Raw genomic sequence first — 23,779 nt, forward strand, 5'->3', positions numbered from 1 at the left:
TGTAGATAGTAAATTGGCTTCATGCTTATTTATATGTTACTTTGCATTATATTTTATGGTTTTGAAAGTTTATTTTCAAAATAATTAAGTGAATACTTTATTTAACAGTGATCACAATGCCTTAACATAAACTTTCAAGTTATTGTAGTTGTGAAGTGCCAAAAGCTTGTGTTCTTTCACATGTAAATGACACACTTGAGTAAACAATTAGTACAGTTTGCAATTTAATCATAGTAAAATAAGGCAAAATAATAAAAGAATAAGAAGGGGGTAAAGTATATGATATGTGCTTGTTAATAATCTTTAAGTACTTAATTACAGTTAATTTTTTAAACAAAAAATATATTGGGGAAGGGGGATTACAAGGTCGAGAATGGAATTATCACTAATAAGGTAAAAAATTAGGTAGCATGTCAACGGGCTACTAAAATTCCCTAGAGCATGATTACTTTAAAAATATTTTTACCTTATTAAATTACTTAACGATAATAAGTTGATATGATTTAATGTTATCTATGTACATAGTAAATATTCCACCCTTCTATTTTAAAGCTTCATTTTTTTTTCACTTAAAAGAGATTTGAATTTTAATAGTTTAGAGTTTTAGACCTTAGTCATTTTAGTGCATTTGTATACATTAAGATTTAAATACTCTTTTGGTCTGAATAGATTTTAATCATTAATTTTTTTTGAATATTACTATGAGGTATTTTGTGTGAATAATTATCACCATCACTCTCTCGATAACCACCATCCATCACTACTAACTACCTTTGTCATCACAACTATCACTACTATCAATCGTACACATTCTTCAGTCACCACCATCAACTACTAACATCAACCAACTTCATCATCATAATCACCAATTCACCACCATCATCACTATCACTAACTACCATCTGTCTTTGATTTTAAAAAAAATAAAAACAATCACTACCATCACGTCAATCACTACAACACTAACCACCTCCACCATCACAACTGTCACCACCATTACTAGCCATTTATACTCGTTTGTTACCACAATCGCTACTATAGTCATCTCCTCCACCATCCCAAGTGGACATAAATATTTTATTTTTTTATCAAATAATACTTTTCTTTTATTACATTTGTATTCTTTCAATAATTTAATTATATTAATTATGTTTATAAATAAATAAACTATACACATTCATATATAGAGAAATTAAATAAACACTCTTAATATTCAAATGTCTTATTAACCTTTCGCAAATTCGATTAATTCCTCACTAAAATTTTCAAAAACTGGCAACTTTGAATTACCAACACAACCAAATTAAGAAAATAAACTTCCATTAATCTCTTGTGATTTAGTAAAGAAATAATTTAACCATGCAAAGATCTAAATTATTGATCTGATCCCAAAATTAGGCAAAAGAGTTTGAAAGAGTCTCCTAATCTATAGCCCTCATGTATTACTCCTTTCTAAACTGTTTTTTATTTTTTATATAAAAGTTTAAAAAACGAATTTAATTAATTAATAAAAGAAATAGTCAATATCATGATCCAAAAACATTTCATTTCTAACATTATTATTTTTTTTTAAAAAAATTGTTCCTTTTTTTTTCTCCAATTTTTCAGAGTGTTTTTTTGTTGCAGTTCCGTAAAACACACACTCCCTCTGTGATCTGTTTTTCCCCATTCTTCTTCTCAAACACATGCAAAATCAAAATCCAGGTATATATGTATATATTATAATGCATGGATTCTATTTCATTATACATTACGTACACTACATTTCTCTTTGATCAATTGATGAATCGTTAATTTTTTGCCCTTTTTTTGTTAGTGTGCATGTGATGTGCGAAGAAATTTGAAGAGAGAAGGGTAAAAGAGGGTTACATGCAGCGCAGGGGTGATCAGAAGAAAAGTGAATCACAGAATCAGTATAAGAAAAGTAGTAGAGTTGGTGGTCGTTCACCATCAGCACAGCCGCAGTATCAACGGGTTACTTCTGGAAAAGGCGGTGGTAGCTCTGTTCTACCTCCTCCTTCTCCCGATTCCGATTCCTCTTCTCCCACCACGCAAAGGTATTTTCCTTTTTTTTTTTTAAAGGAGTATGAGCAGAGGTGGAGTCAGTATTAGGAGTTTGGGGTTCTAAATTTTCTTTCCCTTCCTTACCACTGAGTTGTCAATTAGTTTTTTCAGGGTTCACAAGTTAATGCATATATATTTTTACTTAATTTTCTACGGAAATTAACTAATTTTTGGGTGAGACTTATCATAGCGTTTGGTCATGGAAATTGTGAGTATTTGTAAAAAAAAAAAAAAAAAAATTTTGTTTTTAGAGTGAAAAAATGATACTATTTGAAAATTTGAGTTGTTTTTGACTTTTTGTGAGTGATTTGGAGTGAAAGTTTTTTTTTGGTTTTTTCAAATTTATGAAAAAGTGAATTGAATTAAGAAAAATTCAGGAATTTTATAGCCAAACGTGTTTTTTCTGAGTTCAACTCCGGAAAAAGTATTATGTGCTTATCGAGGCTTTCCCCATTTTGTTTTGCACTTGAGCCAAGGCCTTTAGGAAATATCGTTTTTACCTCCACAAGGTAGTGATAAGGTCGGCATATGTTATACTAGAACTCACCGTTGGCTATATTGTTGTTGTTGTAACTCCAGAAAAAGTAGAAAAAAATTCATGGCCAAACACCTAGGTATGGAATTTTCACACTTCTACCTACTTGGTCCCATTATAAATGTGGTGCTTTAGAGTACTGAGTAGGAGGGTAAATTTAACTAATTTATTGGTGTGATTTAGGGCCAACATTTTTCAAGTTTTTTTTTTTAAATTATACATTTGAAAATTGTGGTTAGAAGTACTACAAGTCATAGTAGTTGATAATTGATCAAAATGTTTTACGAAAAAATAAAGGTCAAAGTAAAACTTGTTTGAGTCTTCAAATAAATTGTATTGATGTCACATAAATTGGGATATTTGTGGAATGAAACAGGATGAGATAGAGCAGAATGGATGTAGATGATTCGTGGTAATTGAGTTCAACTAGTTTGGGATTGTGTCGTTGTTGTACTTATGCATGTTTGTCAAACAAACAAAGCTTTGCCTTTTCTGAATATGATAAATGAGTACTATACAAGAAAAGTTTTGACCTTAGTTAGGTGATAGTTTTAGATAATCTGTTTTGCTCAGTAAGAAAAGGAAATACAGCAATAAGTGCAGATTAAAACTGAATTAATCTCTTATAAGAAGTAGGAGATCTGTTAAGTTTTGATTTTTCTTGCCAATTTGCATTGGAAACTTGATAGTTTCCTGTGCATGTGATCGAGCTCCCTCATCTGAATTCATAATTCACTGCAAAACATTATCCCGTAATTACCATTTGTCTCCTAATTGTTCCATTATGCCTCAATGAGTTGGCTGAAGTTGAGTTTGAACTGCTTCTGAGTTGTTTTAGTTTCTTGACTAGAACATTACTTTATATCATGAAGTTATTCATCTAATTTGCTTATTGAGCTATTTCATTATTGAGGATCTTCTTATCGGGTAATAATCTGCACACTGCATGCATCTGAATGTTTAGGTCACACCTGCATGCATCTTCTTTGTGTCCTCATGGAAAAAATTCTATAATGGTTGAACTTTGTTCCTGAATGGAATTTGACATTTATAATGCTTAGGTCACACCTGCATGCATCTTCTTTGTGTCCTCATGGAAAAAATTCTATAATTGTTGAACTTTGTTCTGTTGAATGGAATTTGACATTTATAATGATTTCTCGTATTAGCTTCAAGAAGTCTGATGGCGAAACAGGTCCACTGAAAGTGACTGATGCTGTGCAAAATGATGCCCCTGCCAGAACCTCAGGATCAGGTTTTTTAATTTTCCTCTAACCGTTCACTATTCATCTGCTTAATTGTGCTTATGTCAACAACTATCAAAATTCTTTCTAGCCTATTTGCATTGCATACTAGTTTACTGAAAAACATATTGCCTTGTTTGAAGCACTTTAGATTTCACAGCCGTTTCCCTTCATCACTGTTGATGAAACATCCTATGCATGTTGAACACTTCAACTTTTTGTTTGTTTGTTTGTTACTATTGGATTTTCTAGATGCGTCAGTGAAAAGGATATGGTAAAACCATTGATCTTTGAAGTCCAAATGTTCTGAGAGTCTGTAGGTTAATAGGCGAAATGATGATGAAAAGCTTCATTGGTCTAGGGTAAAGAATCATGAATCAAGATAATTAAAATATGCCAGTAGCAACTTCACACGGAACCATTTGGGAATCCTGAAATGGGAGAACTTAAAATCTCGAATCTTGAATCTAGATTCTTTAAAATCTGGTTCATATACCTTTCCAGAATTGAAAACACAACGTTTCTAACTAGAGAAAGATTTACTTTAACTTGTAATAGAATACACAATGCATATACTAAAGATCTTACTGTTGCTTTTGTGGGCTTAATGTGCTGATCAGACAGGTATAACTTTTTTCTCTTCTCGTTCTTCTTTAGGTTTTCTTTTTATTTGTTCATCTGTTTGTTTGTTCTGGTTTGCCTCTAAATGATGCTGCAATTCCAGCATGCTTCCTTTAATTCGTCACTTCCAATGGATACGACATTTATCATTATAAATGCTTCTTGAACTTAAAAGGTAACAAACAGATTACTACAAAGGTTATATGGACTGCAATTATTTTAAACATCTATTTTAGAAAACTAATTGTTGCTCATTTATGGCATGATGAGGAATCTTGTACTAGATATATTATAGTTGTGGTTTTGGTACATAAGTTATGGTAAGTGGAAAATTGGCAAGTCATTTAGTATTCCTTAAAGGAGAGATCAGATTTGGGGAATCTGTGGATCAGCGTCTGCAAGGGTATATAGTTCTTCTCATATCTTGCTTTGTGTGGTTCTCTTGCAAGCACCAGCTTTCTTTTCCTTATTTTCAAGCATCATACCTCTCATCTGTTTTTTCATTGGTTATTTCAATAAATCAATGGAAAGAATAAATCGCTGTGAAGCTATTTTTTCTCATTATTTCATGCATTCTGAGCTTTCAGGATCTTCAATTTCTCTAACTTCAGATAAGTTAGTTGAGCCAGCAGATAGAATCAGACATGAAGATAACCAAATTGTTTCTAGTGCTCTTTCTTCTCAACATACATCTTCAGATTTGGATCCATCAGCTCCCAAGACCCCCATCAAAGGTATTCTTGCTGTCATAAACGTTCGTACGTGATTAGACATTAAATCATATCCCAATCTATTTTCTCTTGATGGATTCTGTGTATGTCTGTAATTGGACACTCAAGAGTGTGGAATCTCAGTAAAAATGGGAATGAATTGAACGGTGGACATATATGTTTATGCCCACTACATAGTTGGACCTACATCAATGGGCTGGCGTATCTGCATTGCTTGTTTCGTATTGCTAACATTTTTAGGATCTCCGATGTTGTTTCATTTACTTGTGCTTCCATGAACTGTGTTTGTATTTGGCAGATGACACTTCTAAAAATGTATCTCTTCAATTTGGAAGCTTTACCCCGGGTTTTGTGAATGGAATGCAGGTACCATACATAAACACGTCATTCATATATTACATGTGCTTTACGGGATTATGAATTATTCTATAACAAGAAAGATTACATTTAACTTATTATTAGATATTTTTCTCTTAAACTTCAGATTCCTCAAAGGACCAACTCAGCACCCCCCAACATGGATGAGCAGAAGCGCATTCAGGTAGTGTAAGCTGTCTAGTGATTCCTTATGTTTGTTTTATCTGCAGATACTACTTCAGATTGGATTGTGTAACCATCTCAATGAACCAAATCACAAAAAGTTCACACAAACTAGATAATAGCATGGAGAAACTTGAACAACTCCTCAAATTAGTTACTATCTGATGTTTTAGTGCATTATTTCTGACTGAATAGATCAAGATAAAGCCTTGAGTAATATATTTCTGCCAAATTAAACTTCTCTTCCAATATCGCATGTGGTTGATTGAAAAACCTGTTCTCAGAATTTGGGCATGTATCTCCTCAGTGATAGAGAGAGCTGGTTGTGGGGATTGTCATGGTCTAGCTGTCTTTCTTATTGGTACATGGTAACCGTAACTTGAACCTGTTTTAAGCCGAGGAAGATCATGTTTTCCCTATTTGTTTCAAGAACAACGTTTGTAGTAATATTATGGGTGTTTTCTACTTACTAGCTCTTTCAATTGCCAAAGTGATGTTCTGGTAACGCAACATTCTGTTTTGCAGGCACGATCTAGTCCTTTTAGACCACTGCAGCTTTTGCCTTCTTCTACTCCACATCAGCCGCAGCTAAGAGAGGACATTGGGAAGCCGATGAATAAAAATCCCGATCCTCAGCATCATGAAAGAGATCTACCTGTTCATGTTCAGGTTCCAGCAGCTCTGGCTGTCGGTAGCATGCACAAGTTATCTTCTCTCCCTTTTCCGGGGGTTCCAGTCAATCCTCCTTTTCTGCAGCCTCATGGTCCTGTGCAGTTCGGAATGCCTGGACCACAGGTTCAACATCAAGGAATACCTTGTTCTTCGTTCCCAATGCCAATGCCAATGCCACTCCCAGTTGGAAATCCCAACCAAGTTAGGCATCCCCCATTTGTCCCTGGTCTCCAACCTCACCCTATGCAGCTTCAGGGAGCAATGCAACATGGACAAATGATGAACTTCCCTTCTAAATTTGGTCATCAGCTGAGCACTCCATTTGGCAACATGGGAGTTGGGATTCCATCACAGTTTGGGCAGCATGTTAGGAAGGTTAATTCTCGCAAATCTGTTAAAATTACTCATCCCGACACTCATGAAGAGTTGAAACTAGATGAGAAGATTGACATGAAATTGGATGGTGGTTCATCTGGCTTGGCAATACATCATCCTGGGGGCTTACCATCACAGTCTATGCATTATGGTCCCTCTCACCCTATGAGCTTTTCCCCACAGATGTCCCCGAATCCTATGTTCTTACAAAACGCTCCTTCAGTTCCTATAACAAACTCCCTTGTGGCTCCCTGCGCTCCCGGACTAGGATATAACTCTTCAGGTAGGAAAGATTACTAACTTTTGTTCGTGAATGTAGTTTTAAATATTTATATGTTTTTCCTATTTCCTATCTGCAACTTTAATGTATGTGTGTGATTTCTGTTTCTCCAACTTCAGTTCAATTGGCAATTAACCAAGCTCCTGGCTCTGTTAGAAGAGAGGTTTTGGCGTCTTCATATCCAGTTTCCATGAAGACAGCAGAAACAGAAAAGGCACTGCAACCACCTTTGAGAGTTAACTTTAGTGAAGAGGGATCAAGGATTCTCTCAGAAACCTCTGTTGAGGCGTCAGAATCTGCCTCCAAGCCAACACCTTTTGCTTCACCCTCAAGCAAATCACTTATTTCTGTCGATATACCTCCTTCTGGTAGTGCTACATCTATAGGAAGCAATGTTAACCATGTTCGAGGAGTCGATTATGTTGAGACCGAGTTGAAGAACCCTCCAAAGAAAAGCCAATTGCATCCTCAACAACTCCGAGAGGTATGTTTACTTTTATGATAGTGCAGTTTCCACATGTCTTCACATCTCTAGTCTCTCTCAAACTACCCATAGGGCCTACTTTCTGGCAAGGGAAGACCTTTGATTTTTCTGATTATTTCTTATTTAGTTAAACATGACTTGAGCATTCTCATAACTTTGTCTTTCTATGAATCAGGAAGGAAATTCCGTGTCCAAATCGAATCCTACTCCAACAAATTCAGCAGACCGTATTTCTGAAGGTCAAAATGCTGTAACTATAGAAACCCAAGCAGCAGTGAAAGAAACTCAAATTGAAAGAAACTCAAATGATAGGAATGCATCGGATCAAGTATCAAGCACAGGGGGCTGTGAAACTAACAATGTGGTTCATCAGTTGTCACATTCTGCTGCTTCCTTATCAGATTCCAATGTTTCTAAAATTGTGGTGCCTATTGCTACAAATAATAATAAAGAAGTTTTGCCTTCTGCATCTGGAGCAAAGTATAATGAGGATTCTCATATTCATACTTCACCGTCATCTCCATCATATACCAAAATTAGGGGAAAAGTCTCTGAGGAAACAAAAACTGAATATCGTCGTGTTCAAGGATCAAGTCCAAAGGATAAACATACAAATAAGGTGAAAAGTGCAAACTCCAGGGGAAAGAAAAAGAGAAGAGAAATTCTTCAGAAAGCTGATGCAGCTGGAGATACGTCTGATCTTTATATGGCATTTAAGGGACCCAAGGAGAAACTACAATCTTCTGTTTCTTCAGGAAGTGTTGAGAGTTGTTCCAGTCTCACTGCAAGGAAGATATCATCAAGTTCCAATGAAGATTTTTCGGCAAATGAAGATAAAAAGAGTACAGGTGAACCAAACAGCTGGGAAGATGCTGCTATGTCAACTCCAAAGTTGGAAACTTCTGGTGACAATAAAATTGTTAATGATAATCTTAGGCATCCAAATGGTGGAAGTGATACTACAGGACAAATGAGATACTCAAGAGATTTCCTTCTTACCCTTTCTTCTCATTTCGGTGATCTCCCTGCTAATTTTGAAGTTCCGTGGCATATGGCGGAGGCCCTTTTGAGTCCTAACTCTAGCATTTCGAAAGGGGTAGATTTTAACAAGAATGGTCCAAACTCCTGTCCTGGACAAATTAATAGCAGACAAGGCAGCTCTTCTTGGTCTGAGAACCGTCCTACTGGAATGGCAGATGATGGCAGGTGGACCAATGAGCAACATATTGATATCAACCAAGGGGGAAATGTTAATGGTGCTCGTCCGGGTCGAGGAAACCACAAGAATATGAGGAATCTACAAGGACAGCCACCTAGCCAATATGTATCTGTGTTTCCTGCTGGAGCAATGCTGCCATTAGCCTCTCAGGGAGGAATACAACATATTCGGTCCGATGCCAACCGCTGGCAGCGGGTTTCTGGCTCCCGAAAAGGTTCATTTCCTTCTCACTCTCCACTGCAAGTTATGCACAAAGCTGACAAGAAATATGAGATACGCAAAGTGACTGATGCAGAAGAGGCAAAACGTAGACACTTGAAAGCTATCCTCAACAAGCTAACGCCACAAAATTTTGAGAAGCTGTTTGAGCAAGTAAAGGAGGTTAATATTGATAGTGCTACCACTCTTGCTGGTGTCATTTCGCAGATATTTGACAAAGCTCTAATGGAGCCAACATTTTGTGAGATGTATGCAAATTTTTGTTATCATCTAGCCGGGGAACTTCCTGATTTTGTGGAGGACAATCAGAAAATAACCTTCAAGAGACTGCTCCTTGATAAATGCCAGGAGGAGTTTGAGAGAGGTGAAAGAGAAGAAGCAGAAGCCGACAGTTTGGAAGAGGATGGAGCGGTAAAGCTGTCAGAGCGAAAGAGAGAGGAGATGAGGTTACAAACACGAAGAAGGATGTTAGGTAACATCAGATTGATTGGAGAATTATACAAGAAGAAGATGCTTACAGAGAGGATAATGCATGAGTGCATCCAGAAATTGCTGGGGCAGTACCAGACTCCAGATGAGGAAGATATTGAGTCTCTCTGCAAGCTTATGAGCACTATAGGAGGAATGATCGACCATTCCAAGGCAAAGGATTACATGGACGCGTATTTTGATATGATGACGACAATGGCTAACAATACAGATTTGTCTACTAGGGTGAGGTTTATGTTGATGGATATTATTGATTTGAGAAAAAATAAGTGGCAGCAAAGAAGAAAAGTAGAAGGCCCTAAAAAAATAGAGGAAGTGCGAAGAGATGCTGTGCAAGAACGTCGAGCTCAGGTTGGTCGGTCCCCTCGTGGTTCATGCACTGTTTCCTCTGCTAGAAGAGGGCAGCCTGCAGATTTAAGTCCTCGTCCATCCATGTTTTCTTCTCCAGCTCCTCAGATGACTCCATTTCATGGAATACCATCACAAAATCGTGGAGTTGGAAGCCAGGATTGCAGGTTAGAAGCTAAACATCCACATGAGAGTAGGACATCATCAGCTGCCATGCCACAGCGATCTATTGATGATAATAAAACAATGAGCCTTGGTCCACGGGGAGGCCCCGGAAGGGGAACGCCTTTCAGGGGTCAAGCAATGCATTCTGCTGGTCCCGTGACTGCTGGTGCAGGTGGGTGGTCACCATACAACTCAAGACAAGAATCAATATCCAAATATGCTCCAGGGACAGTTGTGAAGCCTACTGCTAATTATGCTCGGCCAAACCAACATGAGCACGCACATTATGCAGAAAAAGAATTAACAAATACAAATCGTCCTTTTGGGAGATCTGCCGAACCACCAGCGTCAAATTCACCAGGAACGATATGGTCTGAAGAACGTCTTGGAGAAATGTCGATTGCAGCTATTTGTGAATTTTACAGGTATAATTTCTCTCGTCATTGTTTAATTTTTCCACACCCTAATTGCTAACCCTTTCTTTTACGGTGAATCCATGAAAGGAGTTGTGTTGAAAAATATACAAGTGACAAGTGCATTACCGATTAAAAAATGTAAAGAAAGATTACAACTTGAGGACTTTTTTCAGAATCTGCATCATAGCAAGAGTGTAAAAGAACCATATGAAGGAAATGATAAGTCCGGCTAATTAATTATGAAGTTTACATTCTTGAGATATGATAACTTCTATAGACTTTATGCCCCAGTGTTATTAATGCGATCAAGTATTTGTTGCACATATCTGTAACGTGAAAGTTATTTTAGTAAGGAAAATTACTTCTATGATTGTAGCTTCACATTCAGGGAGCCTACATTTTTAAGAAACTCGTAGCAAAGAAAACTACTAACAACATTTACATAATGTACATGGAGTTATTCTTTCATTCTGTTTGACTACATGAGAGAAGATCCATTCAAGGATTTCATTTGGATAATCTCAAAATCCTGCTCTTCCTATACACACCTTTTACAGTTATAAACTTATAATCCGTGTGATTTTCTGGTTCCAGTGCAGTTGATGAGGACGAAGTTGTTCTACGCATTGGAGAATTGAACTCACCAAGCTTTCATCCAATGATGCTATCAATATGGGTAAATGACTCATTTCAGAGGAAAGAAAGGGACAGGGATCTTCTTGCTCGGCTTCTTATCAGTCTTACGAAGTCAAAGGTGGTACTGGAAACCAAACATCTCATTAAGGGGTAAGCTGACTATTTCTTTTCTAATGCCATCCTACTCTTTCTTATAATTTTCTTACTCTTAACAGGTTTGAATCAGTTTTAGCTACTTTGGAGGACGAAGCTACTGATGCTCCAAAAGCAGCTGTATTTCTTGGTCACATTTTCGGTAGATTAATCAGTGAAAATGTGATCTCTCTGAAAGAAGCAGGATATCTTATACAACATGGTGGCGAGGAATCTGGTCATCTTCTGCAAACTGGATTGGGATACGAAGTTCTTGAAAGTACATTTGACCTTATAAGATCAGAGAAGGGAGAATCAGCCTTGAAAGATATCTGCAATGCGTCCAGCACACAGTTGGAAGATTTTAGACCACCTGTTCTGTCCAAATGAACCATTTTTTAATCATTAGGTGGTGACAATAACCTTTTGTTTTCGACCTGGTTAATGGTTATTCATTGTTTTACCTAAGAACAAATGCAGAAGCAGGACAACTGAATATGCAGAATATTTTGTGTAATGCTTAGGCATGTATACGTGACTGTTGATATCAACTTTGTGAAGCATATATCAATTTGGTTTACTGGGCTAGGTGTTTTCCAAGATAGTTTAATGTTCTAGGTAATTTCTTCACTTATGTCCAAGCCTTAGTGGACAGGGTTATTTTGTACCTGTGTTGGTGGGAGGTAGCAGATACTTTAATCAAGGTGCACGCCCTTGGCGATAATCCTAACCCCCCCCCCCCCCAAATTACAACCAATTCTCACTTCTGAATTAAACTCAATGAAACCACCTCCCCTTTTGTTTTTGAACCTTGGTGGGGAGGTAGTAGGTACTAAACGGATGATTAGAAGTGTACATAAGTTGGTTCGGACACCGTCTTTATATAAAAAAAATGATATATATATGCATCAAAGTATCTAATGTTATTACATAGGTGTCTGTCCGGTGTGTTATTACTTATTAGTATGTAAATGCACATAAGCCTAAGTGGAGCACAAATATATTTACCATATGAAGATTGATAAATAAATTGACTTGGGAATTAAGTTTGTAAAATTTGACATAAAACCTTTTTAGTTCCTAAAACAGATTGTATTCAACAGTTTAAATGTAGAGATTATTAGATAAGAAATTGGCAACTCAACGATCGTATCAAAAAATGTAGAGATTGTGCACCAAATGTGGGAGAAAATCTTAGTGAACAACTAGTTACACGAGTTGTTGATTTTTTGTACCAATGGATCTTTCTAATAGTATTTAAAATTTGACAAGTGTAGCATATAGTAGCTCAAATATGAGGTCCAATTTATGACAATAGTGAGTTTGTTTGTGAATTAGTCAAATAAGATGACTTTTAGAAATTATAGGGTACGAATCACATTTCATGTTTGTTTTTAATAGAAAAAGTTCAATCAAACATGTAAATTATTTCAAATATTTTCATAAAAATTATAATCAAATTCAACTTAATAAATTTCAAATAAAGTGAAAACTATTTAAAATCTATCGCGGAACACCTACCAAATTACTTCACTGAAATATAAAATTTTAAGGGATTTTTTCACAAACATCCCGTGGAATACTATTCATGCACTCATTACACACAATTATGCATATATCATACATCTGCGGGTTATTTTTTAGTTTAAGCGGAAGTGATGCAATTTACAGAATTGTCCAACTTGGTTAAAATTAGGGTTTTCCAAAAAATAGTTCAACAGGCCCAAGATGGTTTACAGATTCGGGTCAACCCGAAGATAACAAATAATGGGCCGAATCTTGTCTACAATGCAACTAATTATACTTCTTTTGACGCTACAAAAAAATACCCTAGTTTTTCTTTTGCTCTTATCACCCTTCAGAAGCGGCCGCTCCAAATCCTCCATCAACAGTAAAAAATGGTACACTTTTTCCTCTATGCATTATGCTTAACTTGTTAAATCTGAGTTTTTATTTGTTCAAAGTGTCAAAAAAACTGTTTTTATTTGTTCAATGAAGCTGTTTCCTTTTAGTTTTTGCGTTTTTTTGGTTTATAATGAAAAGGGTCGAATTGTTGTGTGGAATTGTTTTTTGGGTTATAGTCTGTTAGAGCTATTCATGAGGTTTATTGAATGTTATTGGAGAATGCCAAATATTTCATTTTTTTGGGAAATGGGTATAGTCTATGATTTATTGGTAATTTGGTTGTAATATTTGTTAACCCGGAAAAGCAAATGGTAGTATATGTTTCAATTGTTCATTTAATAGAAACTCTCAGTAGAATATATTGAGATAATAACAAATGCAAATACAATTTGTGTGGAGGTTGTGAATAGGTAGAGTTGTTTAGTCTACTCTATGATAGGGAGATGGGATGGTGTAGACAGCATTAGCACATTGAACTTGAGTAAAAGTTGCAGCTAGTTTTAATGTGAAATGTGCTATTTTTGCTGCAGACTAAGAGGACCAAGAAGGCTGGAATCGTTGGAAAGTATGGTAAGTATTACAGCTCATTTTAGAACCTTGCGTTTTGCGGCGATGAGGATATGTTTTGGTACAATTGTTAGCCTCACGGTGCTTTCTAGTAATTTAACAACTAAATATGATCAAGTGGTTGAATTTCTCTATATGTTTTGGTATTATTGTTAGCCTCAAGGCGCTTTCTAGTAATTTAACAACTAAATTTGATCAAGTGATTTAATTTCTCTATCTGATCTGCTTGGTTAGAGTTTGATTCATTCTACCATTCCTTTAAATTGTTTTTTGCTACATTAGCAAGGCATATTGGAGTCCTTCAAATCCAATACACTTATGATATCTTGTTAGGAGAAATTGTCTGCAAACTGTAGGTTCCTATTAGTATGTAATTTTCTTAGTTTGAATTGTAAGTATGGAGCACAGATAAATTATTATAGAATATCTTTAAAAAATTCTTCAAGCTTAAGAAAAAATGATAATAGTAATAGTAGGAGATGATGGAGTAAATAGAGACTTCGTGAATTCTGCAGTTTTGAGGCTTGTAATAGTATATAGAGAAATATGATGATGAGATGAGTGTTGCATATGGGCATCCAATCTAAACTTAAAGTTATATCTCCTAGCTTTGCTTATCCTTTTGAAGTTTTGCTTAGATGTTTCTGTTTAGGCTGTGTCATTAACACTGAAATAGATGGTATTGATAGTGAGCAGATGTTTGTTTCCCTTAAGTTTGAGCTGCTGATTGTTACTGTTAATCAAGCATGTTCTATTTTATGCCTGGATTAGATGTCTGAAATGAATGGTTATGTGGGATTGTGGGTCAGGCTAGATGTATATGGTTTTGCAACCTGACAACTTAAATTTTGTTGATAACAGTATGCCCATGAGCTGGAATCAGTTCTTTAAATGGCCCTTTTCATCTATTGCAGTTGCATAACTGAACTATTGAAAAGCTTCTGTTTTCTTGTCTTTACATTTATGTTTCTGATTCGCTTGCCTTCTACGCTTAGGTACCCGTTATGGTGCCAGTCTGCGTAAGCAGATTAAGAAGATGGAGGTTAGCCAGCACAGCAAGTACTTCTGTGAGTTTTGTGGAAAGGTATGGGCCTGGCTCTGTGCAGTATAATAGTTTTCTTGGCTGCATTTGGATTACTGTTGTATTATAAAGAGTTCTTAAGTTTAGGATTCTCGCCATATATATATATATACTTGTTATGCAGTATGCAGTAAAGAGGAAAGCAGTGGGAATTTGGGGTTGCAAAGATTGCGGCAAAGTCAAAGCCGGTGGTGCTTACACATTGAAGTAATTACTCTCTCAACTTCTATTGTTTTCCCTTTTTGTGTGTCAATAACTAATCTGTATTTCCTTTTCAATAGCACCGCGAGTGCTGTTACAGTTAGGAGTACAATCCGAAGACTGAGGGAGCAGACTGAGAGTTAAAGCAATTGTCCCCTTCTGGCGGTGCAGCTTATTATGTGTCTACTTATTTTGACATGTTTTTCAATTTTGAGTATTTTATGTTGTGAGATCAGACATGTTTTTCAATTTGAGTACTTTATGATGTTCTGAACCATCTCAATTAGCCATTAGTATAAAACTGTGTTTTTCAGACAATTATTCACTGATGCATTTTGTTGCCATTACTTCTTTATGCCTACTGAAAGGCAAAGGCTTCGTTGCTGGTTGAAATTTGACGTAATTGGTAGTACTAAACTGATACTTTGCAAATCACTGAAAGGAGGAAGTTTAGCTCAGTTTTTTAAAATCATTGTACTTTTTTTGTTTCAATTTATGTTATACCCTTGGTCTCAAATTATATGTCGTTTTCTTTTGAAAAATTGTCATCTCAAATTATTTGTTGTTATAGAAGTTCAAGATAAGATAAACTTTTTTCTTTTTTCATTTTTCATTTTATCATTAGTATAATTTTGCTTTAAGACTACAAAGTCTTTGATTATGGAGTGTTGTCACTTCTTGAAGTTGTTAATATAGTTTATTCCAAGCTGTTCACTTAGACTTTTTACCCATTTCTATTGATATGTTGACAAGGTGACCTTGGCAAATGATATACTCATTATTGGAGATTACATATAAATTAAATAAAGGGAAAAGGGTCAAAAATACCTCTCAATTTTGGTTTATTGTTTGACTTTATCTTTGCTGTTAAAATGAAGTTAATTTTACCCCTCCCGTTACTAATTTCACCATATTTACCTCTCATTTGATGGAAAGCCCAAAATTGACCCAAATTACCCAAAAAAAAATTAAAAAACCCATTCCCTATTTTTAACCCAATGCCCCGACCCCCTAGAGGATAACCCGTAGAACCCAATACTCATTTACCCATTCCCATTTACCCATTCTCTCTCTTTGAAAAGATAATCTCATTTTCTCCATCAGAAACTAAGTCGAAGAACTATGAGTTGAAGAAAAGATAACCCCTTTTCTTCATCAGAATTTGTACTAATTGTTGTTAAGATATCGAATCGAACAAATCTTCTTTGATTATTGTCTTTCTATAACATTTAGTTATTGATTACGCATTAGGATTTATCTCCAAATTTCAGACTCATTTGTTTGCCTTTTAACGAGTTAAATATAAGAACAAAAATATTTAATGGAGATATATTATAACTTGCATATATAAATAAGGTTAATGTGGTAAAAAATTCCTTCTAATTATATTTCTCAAGGAGCATGTAAAGTGAAAAAACGATAGATATTTTGAGACGAAGAAAATAATAATTTACTATTAATAAAGAAAAATATCATTCATTTTAGAACTGTGTTTTGATTAAGTGGCTAAAGCTATTTTCCCCTTCCCCACCAATTATTGAAAGTCACAAAGCCTTAGTTATAGTGGGAATGTTCCCTGCTACTGAACACTACTTTGGCTACTTGATTATCTGACCTCAAGTCAACCTAGTTCCTACTAAAGGAGTAGTGGAACGGATTCAAAATTTTCACCAAAATAAGTGAAGTTCAGATGAACCTCCTCAAGCCTATCTAGCTCCGTCCCAAGGGTGGAATGATACTTTCCACCTATCGACTTAAAATTCTGGATATGCTGATGAAACAAAATTTATAAAGTCATTTGTTAATACAGCATATGTTTAGTTACTATTACTTTATACAACACAACACAGCACCGGTGTTGAGATACAAGCTTAGAAACTTGGCCATTCTCTTATGGCAAAACACAGAAAACAGGAAACTATCTACACTTACTGGACAGCAACAACAAAAAGAAAAGATAAACGACCTACTTACATCTGCAGTCTTTTTTTTTTTTTTTGGTTGCGCTCTTAGCTCCTATAAGAGGGCGCACTATATATGCATATTAGTAAAGGCCTAATGAAAGGGACACGATAAACTTGCTCCTCAATCAGCTCGTTGCCTGTTGTGGTTCCAAGTTGGTCCCTGGTAGTTTCGGTCTCTGTATCTAAAAACAAGACCGTTGAGAGAGTGCAAAACCATCGCCTCTGCCAACCGAGGGGTTTACACAACTGATAATGGTGAATGGCAACTGTCTCCATTCTGATGGATCTGGTTTTGGACAGCTTTCACAGCTGCTACTCTTGCTGCAGTGGCGGACTTGTTGGCAGAAGAAACAGCTCGTTTTGCTCTTTCATCCACCTTTGGCACATTAATAGCTTTCTCAGCAGCTTGTCTTGCTTCCTAAGAACGAGGAAGAAAATTTATGAGCACATTGAGGTAGAGATAATAAACACAGCCAAATTTATGAGCACATTGAGGCATTGCTGAAGCTTCAAAAAGGGGGATTAGAAGCTTCCGCCAGAACACCCTCTCCAGAAACACAGTCAAAAAAGGAAATACAGAACTGTTGAAACGAGAGAGCAATGGGAGGAACCAAATTTTGGAAATATATTTGCAGCCTGGTTTCTTAAAAAGGGAAAAAAAGAAGGGCCATTTTGTAAGAACTGTCAACTAATTTAGAGGTGGTTTGTGTAAGCTCTATCAGTACAAGTTCAAACTAAATTTCCAATTGTGAACAATGGCGAAGTCCGTACTTTTTCCAGCCACTTATACATTTTCTTCAATGTCCCTACAACATCCTACTATGATCAGGAAACAAGATTATTACCTGGACTGCATGAAGCACTTTAGAATGGTCAATTGCAGAAGGAGATCCTGGAAGGGTGCCAAGACTACTTGAAACATTCAGAATCCCGTTTTGCCAGTGACCAGACTGAGTTTCCCCATTTCTGAAAGTGTAAATGCCAAACCCTTGCCTCTTCCCCTCATGCCAGGCTCCTTCATAGCGATGTCCATTTCCAAAGTGGTATACTCCAAAACCATGCATCTTATCTGCAAAATACTCTCCAGCATATGTATCCCCATTTCTGCATGGTCATGCAAATCAACAGACTGGTGAGAAGATACACATGCACTGATATTCTCCCAAGAAAGAGAACAGAGAAAAGAAAAGAAATACAAGAGTAAGACAGATCACAAGAAAGAATGAACATGGGTCAAAACAATTTGGCTTCCCCTCATTAACATGACTATCCATGTTTATAATTCCGAGGGCTGCCACGATGCCATCCAGTCATCTTTGTTTATGCTAACATGGCTTGGCTTGGTTGGCCACTTCCCTCTCCCCACCCATTAACTATCTTGAGTTATACTGAGTGCTACATAAAAACAAGAATCTAAACCTAACTAAGCAAGCAGCTATCCAATTGAGTGATAAGAGTGTGTTTATTCATTTGAATAATACATGAGAAAAGAGGGTGAGAAATGACAACAGAAGAAACCATGGAATTCCAGGCTCCTCATGCGCAGTCAGCAAAAGAATCCTGAAAGTAGACTCCTTGGACTGGAGCAGACAAAGAAGCTAAGCAAGAAAGATACCCTAACATAGAGGAATCAAGTATTAGCAACAGAATACCACCAAGTTGAACTAACCTCAACATGAAGAGGCAGCTCAACAGGATAACTCCAAGTTGAACTAACCTCAACATGAAGAGGCAGCTGGTGATTTCACAAAAGCCAGTTCAGGGTACTGCAGTTATTGCCTGTTCTTGGTCCTCGAAGAATGTCTTTTATTGAGCGTTAAAGTGTAGGTTAATAACTTAATATCTTAAACTTTACACGTTGCTTATCCTCACATTTATAATAATTAAATGCATCATGATCCATAATGTATGTGGGAACTTGAACATATTACTTAGTATAGTCACTATATACCCTAGAGCACCGATAAGCAAGTACACTGAAGCTAAGACAAAGAAATACTTGATACAAAATTATGTTTCCTATTGTGCATGTCAAAAATATGGAACTATCCCAACAAAACTTGAACCAATTGAGCCAACAATGTAGCTCTTGGAATGTGCATGAATTCTAGATGCTACAAGGAAAATTCAAAAAGATCTCTAATCTGACATGATTAAGGACAAGGCAAATGTAGCCCAAGCACATATAACCCAAATTTTGAGAAAAACAAGTGAAAATACTAAGCCTTAGCCATTGAGAATTCACATGAACACAAAAGCTCTACTTGAAGAATAACAACAACAACAAACCCAGTGTAATGCCACAAGTGGGGTCTGGGGAGGGTAGAATGTACGCATACCGTACCCCTACCTTCTACAAGATAGAGAGGTTGTTTCCAATAGACCCTCAACTTAAAATAAAGCATTTCCAAGCAGTAAGGAAATGCAAAAATGAGAGCAGTAGCAACAATGAAATAATGTGAAATGAAGAGCAGTACACAACATACATAGGAAAGAATAGTAATGACAACAAAATAATGCGATAATCGAAGCGCGCACACACACAAACATACTTGAAGAGAACATCAAGTTAATAACTAGAAATCCAAAAAGAAACAGTTGCAAATGCCCTCAAGTGGTTACCTGAAATGATAATGACCCAATCCATGTTTGACACCCCACTTAAACTCCCCTGTATAACTGCTTCCATCTTCACAAGTATGAACCCCATATCCATGACACTGCCCATTACACCATTCCCCAGCATATAGATCCCCAGTATAAGACCTATACATCCCAACTCCATGTCGCAATCCCTGCCTGTATTGCCCCCTATACCTGCTCCCTTTCGACCACGTTTCAACCCCATATCCATCATATTTTCCATCTATCCAATCACCTTCATACCTCCCATTCAAACGATAGTAATAAACCCCACTTCCTGAGCATTTCCCTTTATGAAATTCACCCTCATACACATCACCATTACTGTAAACTTGCACCCAACAACCTGAAACTGGTTTCCTTTCTTGTTTCGGCTTTGAACCAATTGACCAAACAACTGAAGGTCTAGACTTTGAGGCAGTAGGTGATGAATGAAGATTGATAGACAAAGTTCTAGCAAGAAATATGCGGATAGAAGGAACACAAGGGAGAGCAACACAAAGTGAAACCACAAGAAAAGCAATTACAGCAACAATAAACAGAAAGTAAATAAAAGAACCCCAGTACTGAGTTGAAGTCAACAAGTAAAGAGAAGGCAAAGACAACAATATAAAAAGCTTCAAATGGACTCTAATCCAAGAAGCATGACAAGAGTGATGAAGGAGCCTTAAAGTGATCCTTTTTGTAGCTAACAACACAGGGATAGAACAAGGACATAGAAAAGACTGATTTGATGAAGAGCTAGACTTCAACACAGTAGATTTGAAATGATTGTGTTGTACTTGTTTGTTAACAGATGAAGATGGGGTTGGGGAGTGATAAAGATTAGAACTTTGAGACATTATTGGCCTTTTATGAGGTGTTGACAAAAGGGTTTTTCCTGGTGATTGATTCTGGCAAATAGGTTCATCCCTAAAGTGAATCTGATTGGTTGAAGAATCTGGTGATGGGATCTTGATTTGGAGATTAATCTTGCAAAAATTCTCAGATGGGGTTGACTGATTTGAGGTAAAGATTGGATTTTGATATTGTTTTTGATTGGAAGAGATGAAATTGGATGAAAGGTCACTGTGTTCTTGACCTATCTGAACTTCAAGATTCTTCTGATGCATTTAACGTAAGCTAAAAATGGAAACTTTTTGTTTTTTCAACTCAAAAAGTTCAAATTTTTTTCAATTCTTATAAAGATTTGTGATCTATTTCTTCTGTGGGTATTTGTGCTTTTACAAGTTTTCTGGTTTTGATAATGGCGGTCTAAAGATTATTGTATTTGGTTTTTTTTTTTTTTCCAAGAAACAAGACCCAAAGTGGGGTTAAAGCAGAAGCAAAAAAAATTGAAGGTTGGATAATGGGATTTATTATTTTTATTTATATTTTATATTTAAATATAAACCCATAATATTGGTTACATTTACTATTTGGCCATTGAGCTTTGGTTATTACTTATTACCCAAACTCAAATATTTCTTCTTTGCACCAAAATGTTTGGGAAAATGTTACCATAGGTACCTAAATGATAGAAGAAATGTAAACTAGTCCCTAATGTTATACTACCTAATGTCAAGAAATTCTTAAGGTAACGATTGATAAAATGAGTGAACTTTAGAGATTAAGGTTTGAATCGCAGTAGATATGAGAGAAGTTAAGTGATTTCCTCCGATCTACATAAGTTTTAGTGGATAAAGTTATTCGATATTTGTGTTGGTATGAAGTAATTTATACTTAATGAAATAATTGAGGTGCGCGCAAGTTGACTCAAATATTATTAGTTAAAAATGATAGTTGATGTTGGCTACTTCCTAGTGTAAATTCCTTGATTGTCATACTCTGCAAGAGTGTAACTATGTTATTATTATCTTATCTTGGTTAAGAATTTTGATATCTTATAAGAAAGATGTTAATAGAAAGATATTGAGTGTATGCTTATTTGAAAGATGTTAGTGATCGATTAATTGGTATTTTTGATAATAAAGTTATACTCTAGCTACTCTAATTTTTCCTATAATAACTGCTAGGTGATCAAAAATTCTAGTATTAGTCATTTTTCTTTTTAGATGTTTTTATTTATTTTAAGAACTCGATTAATTTAAATTTGCGTTGAAAATCAATTCTTAAAGTAAAGTTCATGTAAGAAAATTCTACTTTAGAAAAAAGTGTGCTTCCTATTAAATGCTACTTTGTTTTCGAAACTCAAAACCTCTCATTAATAGGCAATTACCGCCCTATCTTTGGCGGTATCCATGGTAGAACTAGGATGTCGCAAGGGCGTCATTCTTACTTCTACCTATATTTATTTCGTTATATTTTAATTTTTCTTCATGAAAATTACAACTTCATTAACAAGGATATATCTATTTTCATTTATTCTTAAATCTTATAGTACATAGAATATGCAGCAACTATCAAAAGTTGGAAACATCATATTCTTATAATTAAGGAGTTTTTGTTTGAAAAGCCATAGATAATCAAGATAGAGACGCATTATATTAATAATTAATAGGATATGTAAAAGACGTATAAGAAAATGAAAACGTTAATCATGTAACAGATTCCTTTTATCAAATTGCACTAAGTCAACATCTATTCTTTATAGTCACAAATATTTTCAAAATCCTTAATTTCTCTTAGTTGAGGCTTAATTATACGCAATATAAATACATAAAGAAAAATATTAAAAATATTCATAAACTAGTCGTGAATTATTAGTTTCATTTCTGAACTATTGACAACCTTAAAAACACTCTTTTACTTGACTAACTGAACGTAAATACACCCCTCGATCTTACAATATGAGTGAAATACACCCCTAAATTCTCGTCAAATTTAGGGGTGTATTCAACACTTCCCTTCACTTTTTTATTAAGAGTCACATGTCATACAAGAGTTTGAGACCACTTGCTATGTCATGTGGTAGATTGGTGGTGTATCTAAGTTTAGCTAGTCAAGTAGAAGGATATTTTTAAGGCTGTCAATAGTTCGAGTACAGAATTAATAATTTGCGTCAAATTCAGGAGTGTTTTCAACACTTCTCTAAAAAAAATAAGTAGCGTATTAATTCACGTGATAAAACAATCATTTTTTGAAAGAAAAATGATAAGATCATTTGGTTGACACGTTTCTTTTACCAACATGAATTATGTCGGGATGGTTAGAATTCTCCACCTTAATTAAAGGTTTTGGATGGGTTCATGTCCCTGAGAATGAGAAACTCTATTGGCACAAACCTCAGAAATAGACCTTACAATGTGCAAATTCAAATTTAATCGGATCCCATAACACATTTAACACCTATGCGATTTATAGTTTATAGTTTTTTAATAGACATCTGAGTACATCATCCATGAAGAAAGCAAAAGTATTTAATTAACGTGATAGACTAAATATCACAAGATTAATTAATTCAATTGCAACTGGCACCAAAATGTTTCCTTTTTCTCAACAATATTTTTCTTATAATTTGGTGAAGTTAAAACTAATTTAGCTATTCATTAAAGCTATTACCATCATAACAACGAGGGCAGGTCAACACATCATACACTATAATTTTTTTTAAAAAAAATATAAGTGTTGTTAGGTACATAATCTATTAGGATTTTGATATATAATATTTTATAAACTCAATAATTTGGGTTTGACAAAATCCAAAATCTTAATTCGTTTATTGTGTTAGGTGAAATATATTGTGTTGGACGGAATATTTCTGGATTTTTTTTTCATATATGCAATGTTATAAAAATCAAAGATTACTTGTCAAGAAAGGAAATACCAATTTAATAACACTACAATTAATTTATTTCCTTTTCTTTTTCTCTGAATCATTTATGTAAAAAATACTTCGTCAACCATGTCAAATTAATGATAAAAACATACACCTTTCATTTCAATTTATGTGACATCGTTTGATTAGTCGTAAAATTTCAAAAATAAGAGAAGATTTTGTTATGTTTATGAAATTGTCCTTAATAAAGTCACTTAAGTGCTTACTTTTAGTTATTTTTTTTCCTTCACAATAAAGTGTTAAGTGGGATGTAAAAGAGAAGAATTAAATTGGTACCATTAAATAGTTATCAATAAGGAAATGTGACATTCTATTTAAAACAGACTAAAAAGAAAAGATATCATATAAATTTAAATAAAAAAGGTATTTATTAAAGTAATATAACAAAACAGGTAAAAATGCTTTTATTGTTATTTATTAACTAAAAAAAACCTGAAACTCGTGCTTCGGGATGATACTAGTGTTGATGG

At 35.2% G+C, this 23,779-nt stretch overlaps 3 protein-coding genes across 4 annotated transcripts; 2 read left to right on the top strand and 1 right to left on the bottom strand.

Moving 5' to 3' along the window:
- The first annotated feature begins 1,586 nt into the window (after positions 1-1,586).
- Positions 1,587-11,750, top strand: LOC125841388 (eukaryotic translation initiation factor 4G-like). Of its 2 annotated transcripts, none has more exons than XM_049520502.1 (11): positions 1,587-1,704; positions 1,817-2,057; positions 3,769-3,854; positions 5,076-5,198; positions 5,494-5,561; positions 5,680-5,736; positions 6,261-7,065; positions 7,182-7,546; positions 7,722-10,411; positions 10,997-11,188; positions 11,254-11,750. In XM_049520502.1, exons 2-11 carry the CDS (start codon positions 1,870-1,872, stop codon positions 11,558-11,560), a joined length of 4,881 nt encoding a protein of 1,626 aa, XP_049376459.1. In that variant the 5' UTR covers positions 1,587-1,704; positions 1,817-1,869; the 3' UTR covers positions 11,561-11,750. The 2 variants fall into 2 exon arrangements, with proteins under 2 accessions (XP_049376459.1, XP_049376460.1); XM_049520503.1 differs by having other exon boundaries at positions 10,997-11,156; positions 11,254-11,375.
- Positions 11,751-12,957: 1,207 nt separating this feature from the next.
- LOC125841416 (60S ribosomal protein L37a) lies at positions 12,958-15,242 on the top strand. The gene is made up of 5 exons (XM_049520538.1): positions 12,958-13,071; positions 13,606-13,645; positions 14,638-14,726; positions 14,848-14,930; positions 15,005-15,242. The coding sequence occupies exons 1-5, from the start codon at positions 13,069-13,071 to the stop codon at positions 15,066-15,068; spliced, it is 279 nt and encodes a 92-aa protein (XP_049376495.1). The 5' UTR covers positions 12,958-13,068; the 3' UTR covers positions 15,069-15,242.
- Positions 15,243-16,693: 1,451 nt separating this feature from the next.
- LOC125841398 (uncharacterized) lies at positions 16,694-20,859 on the bottom strand. Its single transcript, XM_049520517.1, has 3 exons — positions 19,511-20,859; positions 17,734-17,992; positions 16,694-17,306 (listed from the first exon to the last, which is right to left on the bottom strand). Exons 1-3 carry the CDS (start codon positions 20,641-20,643, stop codon positions 17,127-17,129), a joined length of 1,572 nt encoding a protein of 523 aa, XP_049376474.1. The 5' UTR covers positions 20,644-20,859; the 3' UTR covers positions 16,694-17,126.
- Between the last annotated feature and the right edge of the window lie 2,920 nt (positions 20,860-23,779).

The sequence above is a fragment of the Solanum stenotomum genome, chromosome 10 (genome assembly GCF_019186545.1).
Source record: "Solanum stenotomum isolate F172 chromosome 10, ASM1918654v1, whole genome shotgun sequence".
NCBI lineage: Eukaryota > Viridiplantae > Streptophyta > Magnoliopsida > Solanales > Solanaceae > Solanum > Solanum stenotomum.

Excerpts from the sequence above, each read along its gene's own strand:
- LOC125841388 (XM_049520502.1), top strand. The coding sequence starts at position 1,870 with ATGCAGCGCAGGGGTGATCAGAAGAAAAGTGAATCACAGAATCAGTAT. Across the intron at positions 5,562-5,679 it reads GTTTTGTGAATGGAATGCAG|ATTCCTCAAAGGACCAACTC; the intron begins GTACCATACATA and ends CTTAAACTTCAG. Across the intron at positions 10,412-10,996 it reads GCTATTTGTGAATTTTACAG|TGCAGTTGATGAGGACGAAG; the intron begins GTATAATTTCTC and ends TTCTGGTTCCAG.
- LOC125841416 (XM_049520538.1), top strand. Across the intron at positions 13,646-14,637 it reads TGGAATCGTTGGAAAGTATG|GTACCCGTTATGGTGCCAGT; the intron begins GTAAGTATTACA and ends TTCTACGCTTAG. Across the intron at positions 14,727-14,847 it reads TCTGTGAGTTTTGTGGAAAG|TATGCAGTAAAGAGGAAAGC; the intron begins GTATGGGCCTGG and ends CTTGTTATGCAG.
- LOC125841398 (XM_049520517.1), bottom strand. The coding sequence starts at position 20,643 with ATGCATCAGAAGAATCTTGAAGTTCAGATAGGTCAAGAACACAGTGAC. Across the intron at positions 17,993-19,510 it reads TTGGGTCATTATCATTTCAG|AAATGGGGATACATATGCTG; the intron begins GTAACCACTTGA and ends ATGACCATGCAG. Across the intron at positions 17,307-17,733 it reads AAGTGCTTCATGCAGTCCAG|GAAGCAAGACAAGCTGCTGA; the intron begins GTAATAATCTTG and ends CCTCGTTCTTAG.